The 20,114-nt window shown below is 27.7% G+C and overlaps 1 protein-coding gene across 1 annotated transcript; it reads right to left on the reverse strand.

Moving 5' to 3' along the window:
- Positions 1-133: 133 nt before the first annotated feature.
- Positions 134-19,845, reverse strand: LOC135927044 (uncharacterized). The gene is made up of 13 exons (XM_065462980.1): positions 18,950-19,845; positions 11,907-12,014; positions 11,505-11,621; positions 9,388-9,602; positions 9,220-9,315; positions 5,505-5,732; positions 5,146-5,364; positions 4,766-4,802; positions 3,803-4,094; positions 2,672-3,562; positions 1,992-2,166; positions 1,356-1,649; positions 134-767 (listed from the first exon to the last, which is right to left on the reverse strand). The coding sequence occupies exons 1-13, from the start codon at positions 19,583-19,585 to the stop codon at positions 431-433; spliced, it is 3,645 nt and encodes a 1,214-aa protein (XP_065319052.1). The 5' UTR covers positions 19,586-19,845; the 3' UTR covers positions 134-430.
- Between the last annotated feature and the right edge of the window lie 269 nt (positions 19,846-20,114).

Genomic DNA, 20,114 nt, shown 5'->3' on the forward strand with positions numbered 1-20,114 from the left:
AATAATACTATCAATATTTTTTAATTGTTTTTATATAAACAAAATTACGAATCAAAATTGGTTTTTTAATTGTTTTAAATAAAAAAATAAATTATTATTATTCGATTAAAAGATGTTAAATTTAAATGCTGCCTTATCGCTTATTCACATTTAGCCCGAATTCATGGCGAATTATACGATTTTTATATACTTCGCCGGGAATCCGCGCCAACTATGAATGCAGGGTTATCATAAATACTCCTTATTTTTAAAAAATTGGTCGTTTGGCGAAAATTAGGCATTTGTAAGCTTTATTTTGGATGCTAAAAATGAGTAATTCCTTTTTAATTAACTAAAAAAATGATTATATTAAAATGCACGTGTTTATAATCATTTAAAATAGGGTAGTAAAAGAGGTAGATAATGTTTTTAGAAGGCGTTGTTGGGATCGTTATTTTGTTTCCTGTCGAGCGGTTATCTCTTCTTTCAATTCAAACAAGGCGACTTCCAGCTTCCCCTTCAGACAAACTAAGCTATTCAACGTATTGCTACGGTCCCTGGGTTTACTCCCGATCTTTTTCAAAATTTTTATAGCGTCCAAATTGTCGAAAGCGTAATGATTGCGATTTAAATCGATAAAAATGGCCCAAGTTCGATAAAGAGAATGGCTGGGGTGGGCCAAAGGATTCGTTTCATATTTATTCACGCCAAATATTATTTTCACGTGATCGTTCAAGAAATTTATCTGAGTAGTGCCGTCGTTCAAGCGCATGAGCAAAGTTTGATACCTAAAATTTGTTTAGAAAGAAAAACAGGTCATATTAGGACTGGGAAAAATAATTTTTTTTTAAAAAAAAGCGCAGTTTTAGAATCATTCTTTTTGGGTTAAATATTTAAAAGTAAATTTAATTTACCTTACGAATTTAAAAATACAATAAATTCGATTTTATTCTAGTTTTTAAATAAATAAATAATTATGCGCGTCAATGTTGTTCTTTCAATCAATATGTTACTTTTTCAGCTCTTAATCCTTTATTTGAGTGCGTTTTTTTAATTAAAAAAAATCTTATTTTGCTGGAAATGTAATCCGACATGCGAAAAAAACCTAATCTGTGATTTATTAAAAATTTTGTCATAAATTTTTGAACTTAATATAATTTATATTCGTTTTTATAATAGATTTTTTTAATAATAAATGATTTAAAAGTTAACGGCAATATTGTCTGAAATGGGTATCTGGTAAAATTAGATTTTTAAAAACAAAGCGTTCAAAAAATTATCTAAAATTTATAACACAATTATATTAAAAAATTAGACGTTTTTGATTTATTTTGTCGAAATTCATTTTAAGTACAAAAAAAAAGAAAATTCTATACCTTTCTCGGTTTTTGTGTCCATGAGATCGGTTTTGAATACCACTAAATTTTTTTAGAGTAACAAAACGTGACGATTCATCTGTCATGGATGATTTTAGGGCGACGTAATCCATTCCATCTATGAGATTTCTTTCCATGAAACTGGCGAAATGAGAGTATATGCACAATTTATCGTGGGCCTTATTAGCAAATTGATTTTTGGCATGATTTATATTGCTGGCTTGTCCAACCTTTATAGCGTCATTTAATGGCATGGCGAGTCTTAGCACGTTTGAGTTGTCGTATAATGATAATCTTTAATTTTCGATTTATTTTTTAGGTAGAATACATATATGATTTGCGCATTGAAGACCAAATAATTTTTCAATATCCGAGAACTGCTGGCCCGGGATAATTCACTTTAGTGACCCCGGTAAATTAATTTTTTGAAACCGACTTGTCGGAAAGAATAACCGAATAAAATACCCAGGCTGAGCCGACTAGATAAAAATATTTATAATATCAAATTTCTAATATGTTTGTTCAAATCCTTATTTTTTTAAAAATCTTATATCAATGTTATATAGAAATCATGAAAATGTCGCTCAAAGGTGGCACAGATGTTTATCACAAGTAAATCAAGTTAGAAAGTGTAACCTTTGGCCTTCGACATAAATTCGTTCGTCGTCCTTGAATAAAACACCTTGTGAGCCGTTTGATAATTGATAGCCAAAACCATATTTTTCGGCGTAGTCTACCCATTTAGTAACCCACACAAATGGAGAATCAATTAATTGAGCATTTTTGTTCAGTTTATTGCATAATGATACATCTAAATATAAAAGAATTTATTATATATTATTATTTAAGTAATATGTAGACGGGAAAAGTAAACGATGTTCATTACATATTTCGGATTATTAGAGTGTTCCTGTGTCAGACCTATTTTTCAAATCCGGCCAGATTTGGGAAGAAAAAAAATTATCCGGCCAATCCAATCCGAGTGATAATATTTTTTTCCGAAGATTCGTGTCCAATTAAAAATGGTATTTTAAATATGTCCAGATTATATTTCAAAAAAAAAAAATAGGAAATCAAAATATTTTAAAATTTTGTTGAGATACGAGTCTCGCCTGAATTAAATTTTTAAAATCAAAGTCCGAACCGCGTCGACCCAAGTTCGATCGGTTGTGTCTACGTAGCTCTAGTTGGCATAGTCATAAAAACGTGATCCAAGCTTTTATAATTTTTATTATTGATAATTTTTTTTACAACTCAACAAGCATATATATTGTTTTTTTAGGCCAAACTTTAATGTAAAATAAAATATTAAAAACCTAGGATATTTTCGAAGGATATATCGTGAGATTGCTTATTACAACTTTCTTTGATTTGAGCATCGAAAGTTTTCGAGTTAAGATAGGAAGAGCAAGAGAGTCTATTCATCTCCAAGATGGATCTTTCGCATTGATCAATCAATTTCTCGACCGAGCTCCGTAGCCTGTTTAAAATACGAGCGGCTTCGCTTTCTGAGTTCCTTTTTTTGGCCAACACCGATAAGACTTCTTTACGCGTCTCCATTACATTTCCTTTTTTTTTGGAGTCACGGTTAAAGGGGGGATATTTGTCTACATTATCCTCGTGACTGACCAGCAATATTTCGGCCAGCTTGTCTTTCTGACTATTAGAGCCCGATGAAGGGGAGTGGCACTCTATACCGCTACTGCTGTTGCCAGAGTCTTCCTTATTGTTACATGCCCGCCTAGCACCGCATTTTAGACGATCGTAGCAAAGTTTTTCTTCGAACGACGAGGGAAGAGGAGAACTGGACAAATCGCTGCTAATTTTATCGGTTAATTTTATGAGAGATTGAGCCTTTTTGGCCGGTCTATGATTGCCTGTAATCGATTCCTTGGAAGCAAAGTAAAGAGGTTTTCTGCCATTGCCTATACGCTTATTTTTAATAGCAATTTTAGAAAATATGGCATCGTAATCGTTTTCGGCATGAAACTCCTCGTTCTGGGAGGGGCCAGCGTCATGATCCAGATCGTGAAAACCACCGAGAGTCGATTTGAAGTCGGTTTTATCGTTATTAAATAAATATTTATCGCCGTTCAATACGCAAGAAAATCGTTTCTTAATGTTTAGACCAAGAGAGGGTTCAATCGAAGTCTTGACTTGTTGGGGAATGAGTATGGAACGAGATCTTGATCTTATATCTTGGCCACCTTTTACGGATAATTAAAATCTTTATTACTGAAAAATAATTTCAATTTTTATCATATTTCTTATGTTCACATCAGATATCGGATTTTTAAAAACAAAATATATAAATTTTGTCCGCAAAAATCAGTCTGGATATTTAGTTAATCCGTCCAGTCGACCTTAACTAGAAAATTTTTTTCTCTCTAAACAAATCAATAAAAACGGGATAAGAGTTTATGCATTAGCTCTTTATAATGTTGTACTTGTTTCATTGGCAAGGAAAACTCTGTACGAAGCTGATTTTTGGGGTTTGGCGGATTTGATCAAATCGGTCTCAGCATTGCTTTTGAAAGTTTTGACCTTATCAACCCAGCGCATAAATTTACCTTTAATCCTTTTCGGTTCGAAGGGTTTGAAAAGCTTTTTCAAAGGGTAAGGATGAGGGTTAGAGTTGTCAATATATTGGTTGTCGTTATTGACCACGTCGTTTTTCCCGCGATTTTTATTTATTTGGTTATCTCCCATGAATATGGTAGACACTGGTCTCGCGGGACGCTATTTAACATGTTATTACAACATATATATATTAATATCAATATAATTTTTAGATATTTATTTGGAGATTATTTAATATTAAAATATTGGGTATAGAACGATACTCTTTAATTGGCCTATTTGATCCTATATATTGAAACGACTTATAAAAAAAATTGAATACAACGTTAATATTGAATCAGAATAATATTTGGAATAGCCATAAAAAATAAAACTTGTAAAGTTCTAAAATTTTTTGTATTAATAATCTTAAAAGGCTTAAAGTCGTGTCTTAGGGGGACTTATTACTAAATAGCCAAAAAGGTTAAAGAAATCAGGGAATTTTCAACAGAGGGAAATTTTTTGATTGGGTGAAATATATTTAGTATCTGAATTAAGGAGTAGAATTAAGGGTTAGAGATATGTTGGTTATGGTTATTTAAAGATTTGAGGTTAGGGCTTAGATTGGTTCTTTTTAATAAAATTTAAACGTTCTTATTTATAACCTGTCATACCTGACAGGCCACGTGATTACAAATATACGAATAAAAATTTTAACAAATCAGCTGTTGTAACAGCAATTCCCCTTGAGTTGGGGTCATAATTTTAACATTTCAACCATTTTTCTTTTTATATATAAAGTTTCTTAGTATAAATATGATAGAATAATACATAATTGTGTTTGCGCATACTTTTATTGGTTTTCCTTGATTTGGGTCAAGTTTATCGCTATAATATTTTATTTATTGCAAATGAAAAAAAAAGAAGTCAATATTGTATATAATGTAAATAATTTGCGATCGATAGTAAAATAAAACATAATATAGTTCATATTTTAATTATTTTGTTAATTTGTAATTTGATACGAATTAAAATTAAAATTTCCCCAAATAACTATATAATTTAATATGATGGATCAAAATTTAGGATTTAGTCAAATTAAAATTCAGGGTTTGCTATTTTTATTATTGTCACGTTTTAAACAATTTAGGACAAATATAATATCCGAATAAGGAAATTTGAAACATTTTATTTATTTTTTTTAAAAAACCACAAAAAGAACATTATAAACCTATCCTTAAAATCGATGGAAATATCCAATAAATGGCGCTGTCCCAGCTCATTTACGTGAGTTGATTGGTTCGAAGCTGGGCAAGCCAAGCTGTAACGTTTGAGGTGACTTATTTTATTAGTTGGCGTACGCTTTTTAACCAGTACGCAGGATATCATCTCAGGTGCGCTATGCTTCTTGGCGTTTTGTAAAGGGGAATGAACGGAAGCCTTACTTTTTCTTCGCGGTCAATATAGATTGTTTAATTTTAAAAAGTTTAAAAAACTGAGTTGGTAACCGAAACTCGAACCCGGATCAAATTTTAAACGTAAGAACAACCCCCCTCTTCGCCTAATTTGAAAAATTAAAGTTATAATTACTCTAAAAGGTGTCGTCTCTCGTGAAGGTTTTCCATAAAATAAGGGTGATCTATGGCGGCGCACAGATCGATGCGTAGGTGTGGTTGAGCAATTAGAAATTTGGCGATAAGATCTTTGGCTTCGGGGGATAGATGGTGAGGTATCTTATAAATATTTTTCGAGATTCTATGATACGTTTCCCGCAGGCTTTCGGATTCGAAAGGTGGCTTTCCGCTCAGCATTGCGAACCTAAAATTTTTGAGGAATACGTTAAAAAAATATATATTTATCTATACAATGTCTTGTGGCATTGATCCAAAAAAAAATTTCACTTCCACTTTTTAGAACCATATTACACATTTTAAGAAGTAATGCTATGTTAAATATGGAGTGGTTTACTTTAATAATCATTTATAATTTAGATAGTTATGGCCAAATTAGCATTTATTCTATAAAATACAGTGTGGGTAGGATTTGTTATTCGAGCAAAAATAGCAAATTGATAAGTTAAACAATTTGTTAAAAAAGTTGTTATAAATATATGGAAATGTTTTACAACAAATCAAATTGATACTGTAAGTGAATACCACCAATGTTTAAGTTTGTGAAGATATTAAGATTTGATATAAATTCATTAATTATATTGTATATTATAAGTAGTAAAATTAAGTCGGGGAAAAAAAATTAATTATTCAAATTGACTATCAATTAATTTGATCATCATACATAAAATAAATAACATAGACTTAAACAAAAGGACCATTAAACTTTATAGCATACACAGTACAAAGCACCTGCCATTTTATAAATTAAAACATTAAGAAATTATATTATCTTAACGATGTACCACCATAAAAATATGACTTTGTCGCGAATTTTGAAGAAATAAAAAATTGAAATACATACTAGTAAAAAAAAACACTTGTGCTAGAGCTAATTCATCAATATATATATAAAGGGGTGAGAGATTTTAATACTATTTTTTTTGGCGAAACTACGCAAAATTTAACACCTCCTCCCCCCCCCCTTTAAAATAATTTATGCATATTATGATTTTAAGCTTTTTTTTGTACTTAAGGTAGTAAAAATTTTACGGTTCCCATATTTAACAATGTGTCCATTCCTAAGTTCCTTATCTTATCTTACCTCAAATATATAATGAATTATAAATAATAACGTTTATAAATGGATAATAAATTCCCCGAAATTGTTTCAAGATTATTATTTATCGTTACCATCTTATAAGAAAATAAAATAAATTAGTTTGATACCTCCCTTTATAAATTTTTTTTATTGTAAATGATTTTAAAATATTTAATTTTACGATATAAATAATATTTTATATTTTAAAAAAAAGTTTATCACAGATGGCGATTTAAAGATAAAGTTTATAACGTCGTGTCCTAATATACATAGAAAAAGAAGAATAAAATATATAATGTCGCACTGGATATTTTTTTTTAATATTCATTTTTTTTATAATTACTCTACCACATCAAACATACCAATCCCATCAAATCAACTTTATGTATTTATGATCTTTTGGTCGTTTATTGATTCAATAAAAAATACCACCATTTTTTTTTGTAAAGAACTTATTACACATTTAAAATTATATTCAAATATTTTTTTTACATATCTTATGCTTATCTTAATATTTATATCGTCATTTTTATAACATATGCAACAAAAGAGGAGACAGAGAAAAATAAATATTGACTCTATTTTTAAAAAAAAATTACCCTTTTTTCTGTGGTTTTTAAAACGGGTTAAAAACTTAAAATTTGATTTTAGTTCTTTACATCTTCCACATTATAACAGTTTTCTATATGAACTTTCCTAGTGATGATTACAATAAATCGTAGTTTTTTTTAAAAAAAAGGTTATAAAAAGATAGTAAATAGTAAAGTCAATCTTGATGAGAAAGAACGTTTTGGTTTTAATATACAAAATTAAATTTATAAATATATATAATATTATGATTATAATTTTAGCCAAAGGATATTTTAATTGTGAATAGAATGAATGTAAGATTTATCAATGAAAAAAATTAAAATTTTATTTTTAAAAGGTAATACCAACTAATAAATATAAAAAATTAATTTTTATCGCAAAAATATAAAGGCTTAAATTATACTAAAATTTTTCTTTTTTTACAATAATAAAAATCTCTACGTGATTTTTTAAAAGAAGAAGGGAATATTTGTGTATGCGGTTTGTGGAGGTTTTACTTTTTAAATATAATTATATTTTAATGCATTTACCTAGTGGATAAATATAAAATTGTTTCTTTCTAAAAACAAAGAAAGATAAAAATTATTTAGAAACAAAAGTGTTAAATAATTAAAAACCTTAAACTTATAATAATATAAAAATAAATTGACAAAAACAAAAAGTGCCCCTTTTTCTTCTATAAATTATTTTTCGACGAAATATTGACTTCTAAGGGCTCGGTCGACTAAATATTGACTTCTAAGGGCTCGGCCTGGATTGGGTCCTAAAATGAATATTTTAAAAGTCGAGGCCATGTCGGGCTAAAAAAAATATATTTACAAAGCGGTCGTGAAATATATTTTTTTTACAAAACCTGGGCCAGGCCAATTTCCTTAAAAATAAATTTAAATTACATTAATTATATGACATATGATAAAAATTCAAATTAATCCGCTAGCTCAAATTTCCATTTTTAAAACAATTTTTCCGACCCCTGGTCAAAAATATTTAAAATGACAACATTTTAAAAATACTGCCATTTTTTAGAAGTAAAATTCGAGCAGGGTTTGAAATTCAATCCGGTCCGGGTTTTAACAAAAATTAATCTCTGCATATCCCCTTAATTTCTATTATTATGATAAATTGGAGCTTCTTTTAATAAAGCCGCATAGTGGTCGAATCGATTTCATCGCATTATTAAGAAAATTTATTACTACTTTTTGATAGTATTATATGTAAGTAATGTACCGAGGTGGAAAAAAAAGAAGAAATGGAGAAAATTAACACGTCCAACCGACCGCTTTTTCATAAAAGTATGGTTGGTAGAAGGAGAAAAAAAACTTTAATAAAAGAAATTAACATATCTTTCCTCTCCCTATATCATCGATATTCTTTTTATATAATAAAATAATCGCCGACAAATATTTCGATTTATATATTTCTTATATTAGCTTTTCGCAATTTCATTAGTAGTATAGGTTTTTTTTCCCTTTATAAAACTTAAATGAGATAATATAATATTTTTTTTTAAAAAATAAATATAAATTAATAAAATATATAAGAGTTCAATTATTGGTTTAATTTAATAGGCGAACGCGAATATGAGAAGAAATACAAAAATGTAAACGTGGTGATATTACAACGTTCCCGCTGCGAAATAACCATCTGATTGATTTGCATAAATTTTGGCTTTTATAATTAAAGAATTCTTTTATATAAATCGAATATGGTATTTATTAAAATAAATACTTCAATATTCTCTTCTTAATGATATGCATAAATTAATTTTTTTAAAAAAATAAATTTCAATAAGAAAAAAAAAATCCTTATGTAATTGAGTACCAAGGTTAAAGTTTAGAATTCTGAACTACATATCGAAAAATTCATATATTGATTTTGATTATATAATTTTTTAATTATAGGTTATTCATAATTTTTTATAAAAAATGCATGTAAAATATGAGTGGAGTTATTATATCATATATATTTTTCTAATGAACCGTTCGTAAATAATTAAACTTACATTATGCAACCAATTGCCCATATATCAGCTGGAAAGCTATGTCCCGTTTTGGATAATATTTCAGGAGCGATATAATTGGGTGTCCCGCAGATGGATCTAAATGATATATAATATACAAAATATAATTAATAAAAATAAAACGCATTCATTATTATACTTTTCACTTACACTTTTTTGTTGGTCTCTTCTAATTTGGAAGAAAGTCCAAAGTCTCCGACTTTCAGGATGAATCGCTTAGTTAAAAACATGTTACCAAGTTTAAGATCGCGGTGTAATATTTTGATATTGTGGAGATATAAAACAGCGCCAAGAATTTGCTTCATAAAAAATCTCGTTTCTTCTTCCGACAAAGTACCATTATCTTTAATTAGATCGACCAGAGTCTGCGATTTTAAAAAAGGGAGTATAAAAAAAAATATAACATTTATTTGAGTCTTCTCTTTAAGAGGGTAGAATGTTGTAAAAAATAATATATAATACCCAAGTTTTATTTAGTAAAATGTATAAAATGCTTAGACAATGCAGTTTAATTGTCAGACAGGGTTATTGTTTCTGAGACAGCTAAATTGGGGAATGAAATATTCATTTCGTTCTTCGAATATTCGATTACGAATAATTCGAATTTATTCTGATGGAATATTCGTTTTAAAAAATTTTTCCCCTAATACTTTTCTACAATTGTGATATCGGCACTTCTTATCAACTATTCTTAATGAAATTATTTTATTTTTTTTAATTAACAAAAATCAATTTTCGGTTTTAAAATTGAAATTTAGTCACAATGTCCTTTTATAATATATATATCCTATTATAGTAGTTTCGAAAAATACATTTTATATTCATAATTGGACAAAATACATAAATACAAAATATGATATTTGACTGGATTGAGAAATGTGGTTTATGAAAAAAGGCTAACCCAATATTTTAGCCAAAAATATTACGCAAGCCTGGAGATTTGGTTCATAGATGACAGAAAGGTTTGGACATCATTTAACAAAATCTCGAGGGTATAACATTTTCTGGTTAAAATATTGGGTTAGCTGTTTTTAAAAATCGATCTATTTAATGACATTATTTATGCCAAACAAACTAAACTAAACCAATAACTTACTCGAGCCAAAATTTATATTTTAATGCTGGTTCAAATAAACAGGATTTTCCATGCAATATTTTATTATTTTTTCTTCTTCTTATATTTACAATATACAAATATAGAGATATATTTTAAAATATCTAAAAGATGAATGTAATCAATGTCATTAACGGTAAAATGATTGATATTCATAAAAATTTGATTCCTTTTCAACACTTCGACTATCTTAATATTTTTGATGATCAATAAAGTAAAAAAAGAGAGAGATAACGGATAATTATGTAGTCTTTTTTTATACATTTCGTTTGTATTAATTTGTCGATTAAAATCAGAAAAAAAATTACCATTAACCTATATTTTTTTTATCTCGATTTTATTTTGTTTATTTTAAATCGAAAAATGTTATATATTTTGTAAAATAAAAGACTTTCATTTAAAAAGGCAAAACGAATTATCAAATCTACCAACTTTTAGGCATGAAAACATGGAACATAATTAATACATTATAATATTTGTAAAACAATGATTAAATCCTTTTTTCCTCACTATATACATTAATTTATAAATATTATAATATAAATGTATCTTTTAATTAATGCAAAATAATGTTATGTAATTTATTATAAAAAAAAAAAAATTCCGTAATATAAAATGAGTTTTAAAAATATATAAGATGTCATGTTAACAAACACTTAAGATATTTTCTTATAACTTTATAAATATTATATAAAATATAAAAGTTCTTGAAAATGCTAAGCATGCATAACATTTTTTTTTAAATAAAAATAACATATTCAAGACTTTAACATTGTCTTGGGAGGTAAAATATTTGTCGCAACGCAATAAGAGATATGTTTTTACACTTAGAGATTGTATCATATGATTCTAGTCTCCATATCATAAATATACTAATATAATTTAATTTTTTTTTAATGATCATTCTTATTAATTCGCCCACTTTTTTTTGCGATTTTTTGTGTGCCGCCCTTTGGCAAATTTTAACTAAGATACGCCGTAGAACAGCCTTTCTTCGAGATCATTTATATCCCTTCCTCTCAGACTAAATTTTGGGTTATGACTGCCGTCGCTTAAATTTTAATTAAGAAGGTGATAATTTGATAACTCGTTTTATTCTATCATAAGTAACGATAAATTGGAAAAAAAAAATGAAATTCAAAGAATAGCATACTTTATTATCACAGTATTCCAAGATGATATACATGTAAAAATCATCCTCAAAATGGCTTTGTAAATGAACAATGTTAGGGTGAAAAAGTGGTCTGTGAATTTCGATTTCCCGCTTAACCTGAAAAAAAATATATAAGTTACTTTTATGGTGCGAAATTAATCATTAATCGCAAATAGAAGTAAAAAAAGTGTTTAAAATAAAATGAGTTTGAAAAAAAAAATTTTTTTAATTTCATCTTGTAAGATTATTTATGCATGAAAATTACAAAAGATTTTGGCATTTTTAGGTAAAAATTTGATCCAAAAATCTTTGTTCTTCAAAAAAAATGCTCAAAAATTTATTTTTTTTTACCAAAGTCTGAATAAAACTAATTTATAACATTATGATAATCTATCATCTCACTTGTTCTTTATGGGAAATTTTCACTAATTGAGATTTGCATATCATTTTTGCGGCAAAATTGATGTTTGTCGTAACTTCTGTGAATTTAAAACATTTTGCGAATCCACCCTTTTTTGAGTAAATAAAATAATTACAATAAATTTTTAATAAAAACTGGTCGTATTAAAATATGGATAAAAATTAGAATCCAGCAAATCGGCCCAGAGTCCAGTTGAACTTGGGCCTTAAAAAAAATTAGAAAAATGATGTTATCGTTTCCTTTCATTAAAATAAAATAATAATTTCTCTGGGATCAGGACAAAGCAATTAGAGATTTCTCTTTTTTTTAAAAAAAATTTTATTTTAAACTTACAAAAAAATACGTCCAATTTATATTTAATTAATTAAAAATTTAGGACTGGTTGGGTTTCGGGCCTAAAATAAAATATTCGAGCGGGAAAAACGGAGCCGGAAATTTTCGAGCGCTGGGCTCTGGCATAAAGATTACTAGTCTATAAAATAATTCGCAGACACTAACTAAAAATAAAAAAATAAATGTAGTCTAGATCCGGCCCGACAATGGATTTAAAAATTATTATGCACAAAGCCTTTTTTATTTTTTTTGTACAATAACTAAATGGTTTTTTAAGTTGTAAATCGTTTAACTAATTTATTCTCAACTTCGAGAACAATTTGCCGCTAAAAGGAATTTATCGTGAACAGGCATTCTCCTGGACTCGTTCGAATTCGAACCTTACCGAAGTTCGGACCTCGATAAAATTTCAAATTAAGTTATTTACCCTAGTTTGCACTTTTTTCTTAACAGTCTAACCCTGCATTCACAGTTAGCGCAAATCCATGGATGATGCAGTGTAATAAGTAAAAAAAAATCAGGCTCAAGCCTATTTTTTTCTAATATAAATTTCGGAATAAGATCAATCAGAACTAGAACAGCAGAGTTGTTAAACGGCTAAGCCGTTATTATTTTGACTAAAATTTTTTAAATTTGCTAAATTGAGCCATTTAAACAAATAAGACAGGTGCTAAGTTGGATTTCCATTTTTTAATAAGAAATAAGGGAAAAATAGGGGATTACATCTTCCGTGCTTGCTTACTAGAGGTCCCATAATAATCTATTATAAAAAAAAAACCTTTGATGGTAAATCGACCAGTCAAAATTGACAATAATTAATAATCTTCAAAACAGTTGGTATTTAAAAAGATTCAATACGGTTTATAGACATTAGACACAGGATGGGGGTGACAAAATTTTCAACGATTTAATAAAGGTCAATGCCGTTTTAATTGATCGATTTGCCCTGCACACGGATCTTTGAAATTAAAAAAATTCTTGGATCGAATCCTAGGGCTAAATAAACGTTTTAAATTTATCCGAGGGGGGGGGGGTTGCTTCGAGGTTTGGGAGAGAGTGGTAAAATTAACGCTAATTATTAATTTTAAAAAAATTTTCCTTTAATAATCTATAATATTATCTGAATTTTTGAGTTATTGACTACGAAGTAAAATTGTACAAATTAATAAAAAAGAAAATAGATCATACAGTTAGTTGTTTATGCTTATTTTTAAGGTTACTTTTTTAAAAAAAATTGAATTTATTTTTTCGCAATAAATCACTCTTTACCTTATAAAATATTCTTTTTTTCTCATTTTTTTGATACTAAAAAATTGCAAAAAGATAAGGGATTAAAAAAAATAGTAAAGTTACTTTTTAACTAGTGTTGTTAAATGGCTAACCCAATATTTTAGCCAAAAAAAATAAGACACAAGCCGCGAAATTTCGTTAATAGATGTCCAAACATATCTACTAACTATATGAGCTATATCTCCAAGCTTGCATAATATTCTTGGATACGATATTAGGTTTAACCGTTTTTTTATAATCGAGTCGTTTAACAAAGCTACTTTTAAACAAATTGATTATTATAACTTCAATTACAAAATAAACTTTTAAAATTTAATAAAATATATTTAAAAAAAGATGGCAAACAAAAAAAAATATATATAAACTTTAACTCATTCTTAAGGGTCAACGCCTAGATATCATAATTTTATTTTTAAATGATCTATAGTTATTTAACACGGAAATTATATTAATATTTTTCTTTCTTTTCTCTTTCTACATTTTTTTTTACCTTTAAATTACAATCTTTTTAAAGATATTAAAAAAAAAATCAAAGAGAAATAAATTTATTTTCTTGCATTTTTTAATATAAACATGTCACAGTGGTTTAATATAATATTTTTCTATTTTTAAAACTTTAATGTACAGTACACTTTTACGTATCTCCTCAATCACAAACACAAATATCATGTTAAATGAAAGGTGAAAAACTGGATATTTTTTTTTAAAAAAAATGGTTTCTAAACTTTTTAAGTTCCATAACCATTTTTATTTCATGTATTGCATATACTCATTACTTGCCGCTATAATTCTTTTTGTACAAGTTTATATATCAAAAATATAACATTTTATTAGTGTATTATATATCGTTTTGTTCATCGTGCTTTCAAAACATATTTTTCTTTTATTATAATAAATTTAATTTTAAATGTATAATTTTCGAATTTTTAAAGGATGATACGGTCTTTAGCCCCAAAATAACTTCTTTTTATTTCCGAAATATAAATATATATCTTCGCGTATACGTGCAAAATGTTCATAAACCAAAAACCATAAAAATAATTCAAAATATTAAGTTTATTTTGGGGTTTTTTATAAGAGTTCAGCAATTAGTGTAAATCATCTCCTAACTTTGGCAAACTGCAGAAGCCCGATTAGCTAGGTTTTTTTATTCTAAAAAAATTTTGCCTCAATCATCAAATTGGCGCTCATACTTAGAAAACCTAAGTAAATTCTCTTAGCGTTTGGCTAAACAGTTTTGGATATTTTAAAAAATGCTCGACCAATCCCAATCATTGTTTTTCAAAGATTGAAAGCGAAATCTTATTTTGGGAAATCGATCCCATGCCGATACGGAGGAAAAAAAATTAAAAGCAATTTTCTTTTCAGGGAGGGAAAAATTAATAAAATTGGTCGAGGAAAACAAAATGTTCTCCTTTTTTGAATATATAAAAAGAAAACACCAATAGGGAAAAAATAAAATAATTTAAAAATTTTAATCTAATTTCCAATAACATTTTTTTCCCGAATCATGGACTCCCAGAGTTTGTTTGTCCTACCAATCATCAGAGTTCGGTCATTTTAGCTCATATTAACCATATACGTAATATCGCTATTATTTGTATCGGAAACCGGCAAGCCTGTCCCTAAGCCCGGCCCGCATTTCAATTTTTTATATACCCGCGCTGGGCCTAAAATTATTTTTTTTAAATACTTGACCGGGCACCGAATATTTTAAATCGCCCTTATTAGTCATAAAAATTAAAAATAAATGTAAAATATTTTTAAAAAATCCGGGGGCCTGAAAATGCAAATCCGGGAGGGGGGGGGGGGTGTTGAAAGAAAATTTTTAAAAAAATATCCGGACCGTTATATGGTTCCTCTGTAGGTCTCTGATTTATATTTTCGCGTTTCTTTTTAAAGAAGACACCGCTTTAGATTAATTTTAACTTATAAATATTTTCTTAATGTGAATGTAGTACAGAAATTAAAAAAATATTTTTTTTTTACTAATAAATTGTCTATTCGGCAAATAAAAAATCTATTTTTTTCAAAAAAAAAAATAGCAAATTTTCCAGATTTGCAGGGGTAAACGCATTCAAACTTAGCTCCTCTATCCCCTAAAACTTGTTTGGCAATATTAAACAAGTTTTTATGGATTAATCGGAGAAGTTTGTGCATATTTCTATATAGAAATTTTAAAAAAAACTATTTCCTAACATAAAAAACTGTATATAAAAAACAAAGTAGAAATTGTTATAAATAAATAAATTGAATTGATTGTGGCTAGGGGTAAGCGCAGTCTGGCCCTACCCGAAAGCTAGACCCGCGGTCGAGGAAGATTTTTGAGCCTTGTTGGAAAAAAATTTCCATGGGGCGAGCCGGCCTAAATTTTGAAGATGTTCTTAAAACTGATAGATAATTAAGCAAATTTGTGTCATTTTCATTGAAAAGAATTATTACGTGCTTAAAAAAACCCTGATGGAAAATTTAAACGGGGGTCGATTCGGTCCTAGCTGACTTATAATTATGACAAAAAAGTTTTGGTAGATTATATTTTTCGTGACACGTAATATTAAACCGTCCCCGTTATATATATACTAATAAATTGAGCAAAGCTTTGGTTCCCTAAAAACCCATCAAACTGAGATATAAAATTTTAAGTTGAATAATTAGGCCACAAGTCACTTGTAAACATATAAGAATCGTAGTAGTCCATTTTTATAATAAAATTTAAGGCCATGTTCCGGTTTGTCTTATTTCTAAACATTAGTCTGTTTCCGCCTATACGGCTTCCTCTAAACAGCCTAAAGAGATAGAGGCTAAACGAATTATTCTTTATTCGATTTGAAGTATTTTACGCACACGAAAAACAAAAATTATTCGATTCGTGAATTCGGAAAATAGACTATCTTCCTAATATTTTTTTACTCTATTGTTCGATTAAATTATTCGAGATTATATGTATAATTTAAAATTATTCGTATTATTAGTAAATATTCGAAATAATTTGTTAATATTTGCAAATATCATAAATATTCAAAAAGAAAATTATTCTTAATTATTCAGCATGTTCCTTTGCGGAACTTTTTCCACATCTGTAAATCACTTTTTAAAAATTTTAATAATCCATTTTTTAAAGAATTCAATTTTCGGACAGAATAGAATATTCGACGAACTAAATCGAATAATTCAAATAAAAATTTTAACTATTCGATTCGAAAATAAGAAGTTTGAAATTTGTTTAAAGGCTGGACTAAACAGAACTAAGTTTCAAAAATAATATAAACCATTACACGGCCTAACATTTGGGTTTTTCCCCCGTATTTTAACAGAATTAAGTTGTCGAATCGTATTTCAACATAGATAGTTTATCGCCACCAACCCTGCACTGAATAAATATTTTTTTCTTTCATTGTATACATTCTGGAATACGATTCAAGAAAAATCAGATCTCAAAATTAAAAGACGCTAGCTATGAATTATATAAGTATTAAAAATTGGCTTTTCTCCTTTTAATGAAATAAGACAAACTATTACACGGCCTAACAGTTGGTTTTTCCCCTATTTCTCTAATTATGATGTGATGTGATTTAATTTTCTATTAAAAATATTTATAATGACATAAGAAAAGAAAAGTATTATATATATAATTTTTTACACCTTGCATTAAATTTAAAAAAATATATATATTATAATCCAAATTGTCCACCTTTTTTTGTTAAAAAAGGGTATTTTATTTTATATAAAAATGTTATTACTAGACATAACAATTAATAATAAGATGTATAAAGCCTTATTTATTTATTTTTAATAGGTGAATGATAGGAATAGGATTATATATATATATCTCTAGGAAGATGTCATTCGTTTGTTTAAGTTCAAGTATTATTTTTATATTTCTTGTAACAAAAAAATCTTTTAAGACGGTTATTTTCATGTTATAATATTATTATATTTATATAAATAAATTTTGTTGAAAGGAATATTTTTTTTAAAAAAAGCAATTATCAAGTCTCTTCTATAATGTGATAAATTATTGTGCCAACTCCCCTTTGTGAATTCCACTTTAAAATTAAAATTATTGTAGAAGTGAAAAAAATAGTATTATTAAATTATGATTGTAAGGATTATGTTATTTATTGGAAATCGGATTTTGGACGATAATGGAATTTTGTTTAAAGTGTATTCGTTATGCCATGGGAATGGGACTTTTCTCAAGATATCGTAAATTACTTCACAAGTTCAAATAAGATAATACACCTGTGACCTATCTTTTTATAAACCATTTGATATAATATACCTCTTTCTATTTCTGTGATTTTTTTTTTGAATAATGAATGTTTATAATACTAAAAAAATATATATTCGTTTTAAAATCCAAAAGTTGCGAAAAAAATTGCGAAATTTGATTTTTTATTTGATTAATCATTATTTACGTGATTCTGATCTAGTGTTGTTAAACGGCTCGTTTTGAGCTGATTTTTAAAAACAGCGAACTCAATATTTCATTTAGAATAATATTATGCAAGCCTGAAGATTATGTTTGTAGAAGGAACAAAGGTTTGGACATCTATTAGCGAAATCTCGAGGCTTGGCTAAAATATTGAGTTCCGTTTTTAAAAATCGGCTCAAAACGAGCCGTTTAACAACACTATTCTGATCTGATTTATATAATTATTATAAATGCTTTAAAGAGTACGAGTACAGACACTTCCAAAAGTATAATAAGACTCATCTAGAAAGTTAAAGAAATTAAGATTTTTTTTTAATAATAAAAACAGGGAGTGGTAGATGATAAATTAAATTTCAAGTTATGTTATCAATTATGATTACTAAAGGAAAAATACAAAGAAAACAATATAATGTAATCACACACAAAGCTAAAAAAAAAGAAAAATTGAGCTAAGAACAAAAACACGATTTATGAATATATGAACTTGTTACGTATTTTATTTTTATTTTTTTAAAAAAAGAACATCTTGAAATCTGACTTTGGGGATTGCATTAAAATTTAGATTTATCATGGTAAAAATATAAATAATTGTTATTTCATAAGAGTAAAAAAAGTAAAAAGATAACAAACATTTTAAATCATTTAAATATTATTAATTCATAAACTGACTGACCTAAGTTAAAATCTTATATCCCATATTCGATCTCTTAAAAAAATGGTTGTCAGGTTCGTTTAAAATTATATTGGATATACCCATGGAGGCCAAAACATAAACAAATATTTTTATTTGAAAAAACATATGATTAGACCTGATCGTAATTTTAACGTTAAGTCTTCCAATTTTGTATAACAACTTTAAAAGAATTTAATTAAGGGGCATTTTTCGGTCCATGTGTCCGAATCAAAAACTCTTTTGAACAAAATAGTGGAGTATTTTTTAAAAATAAAAGTATATTCTATTCTAACCTTGCCCAACAGTTTTCCTTTGATGTAGGAGGTTTGGGATGATTTGTCGTGAACGTATTGATAACACCTTTTCTCGAGAGCGACCCTATTGGCCAGCGAACCATCGATGGGGTCTTCGGCCGATATGTATTTGACGTTATAAAGTTGAGGGTCGACGTTAACGTTATTGAGGTAATAGCAAGATTGCGGGCGATCCTTGTTTGACCTATCAGTGCGACAATTTCTATCCTCGTTACGTTTGATGAGGCTCCAAGGTACTGGGTTCCTTGGCTCGTCGTGAGCGTGGTGCCTTTCGCATAGAATTTCTTGCATATCATCACACATTATGTTTCTGTCGATAACTCTGAGACCGCCGCCGCTTAAGCCGCCAGGAATCGCCGGATTAGATGGATGATCGCAATTTTGAATGTTCGAAATATTTTTGTCATCCATCTTGGCTACTTTTTTCCCGTTGAGATGACGAGATTCCTGGCAATGATCCTTGCACCTATTTGAGGCCACCTTAAGTCTCCAATTAGCGTAACAGCCGTTATTAGCATTATTTATCAATGAACGCATGCGCTCGTAGTCATACCTATCTATGATCGGGATGTGTGAAGAATCCATGTTATTATAATTCTCTGCCGATATGACCATGATTTGATTTTTTTAAATTTTTTTTTTAAAAAATTTTAAATTTATGATGTTTTAAGTTTCGTGAATTTATCATCCTTTATTTCATTTTTTTTTTATAGTATAGTTATCCTTTAAAAAAATTTAAAAAGAAAATTTAATTTTTTTTTATTATAAAATTGTTAAATTAAACATTTTTAAAAAAACACAATTGGAATAATAAAAATAATGAAATTGCTTTAAATGTTTTCTTCAAAAAAACATTTTAAAAAAAACAAAAAAAAACAAGGAGCAAAAAAAAATAGGTTTTTGCTAAAAAGGGATTATTCAAATTTATTCAAATTTTTAATGGGCCAATTTATTTATTTTTATCATTATTTAATAAATTTTTTTTAAAAAAGGGTGTTTTGAGGGGAAAAAAAGTAGAAGACAAAATAAAAATTTAATTTAATTTAAAAAATAATAATGAAAAATAAATGAAACTTATTTACTTATAAAATAAAAAGGGATTATAATAAATATAATATATATAATAAAAAAAAAGCAGAATTTT

Source organism: Gordionus sp. m RMFG-2023, chromosome 3 (genome assembly GCF_954871325.1).
Source record: "Gordionus sp. m RMFG-2023 chromosome 3, tfGorSpeb1-WG-v2, whole genome shotgun sequence".
Classification (NCBI taxonomy): Eukaryota; Metazoa; Nematomorpha; class Gordioida; order Chordodea; family Parachordodidae; genus Gordionus; species Gordionus sp. m RMFG-2023.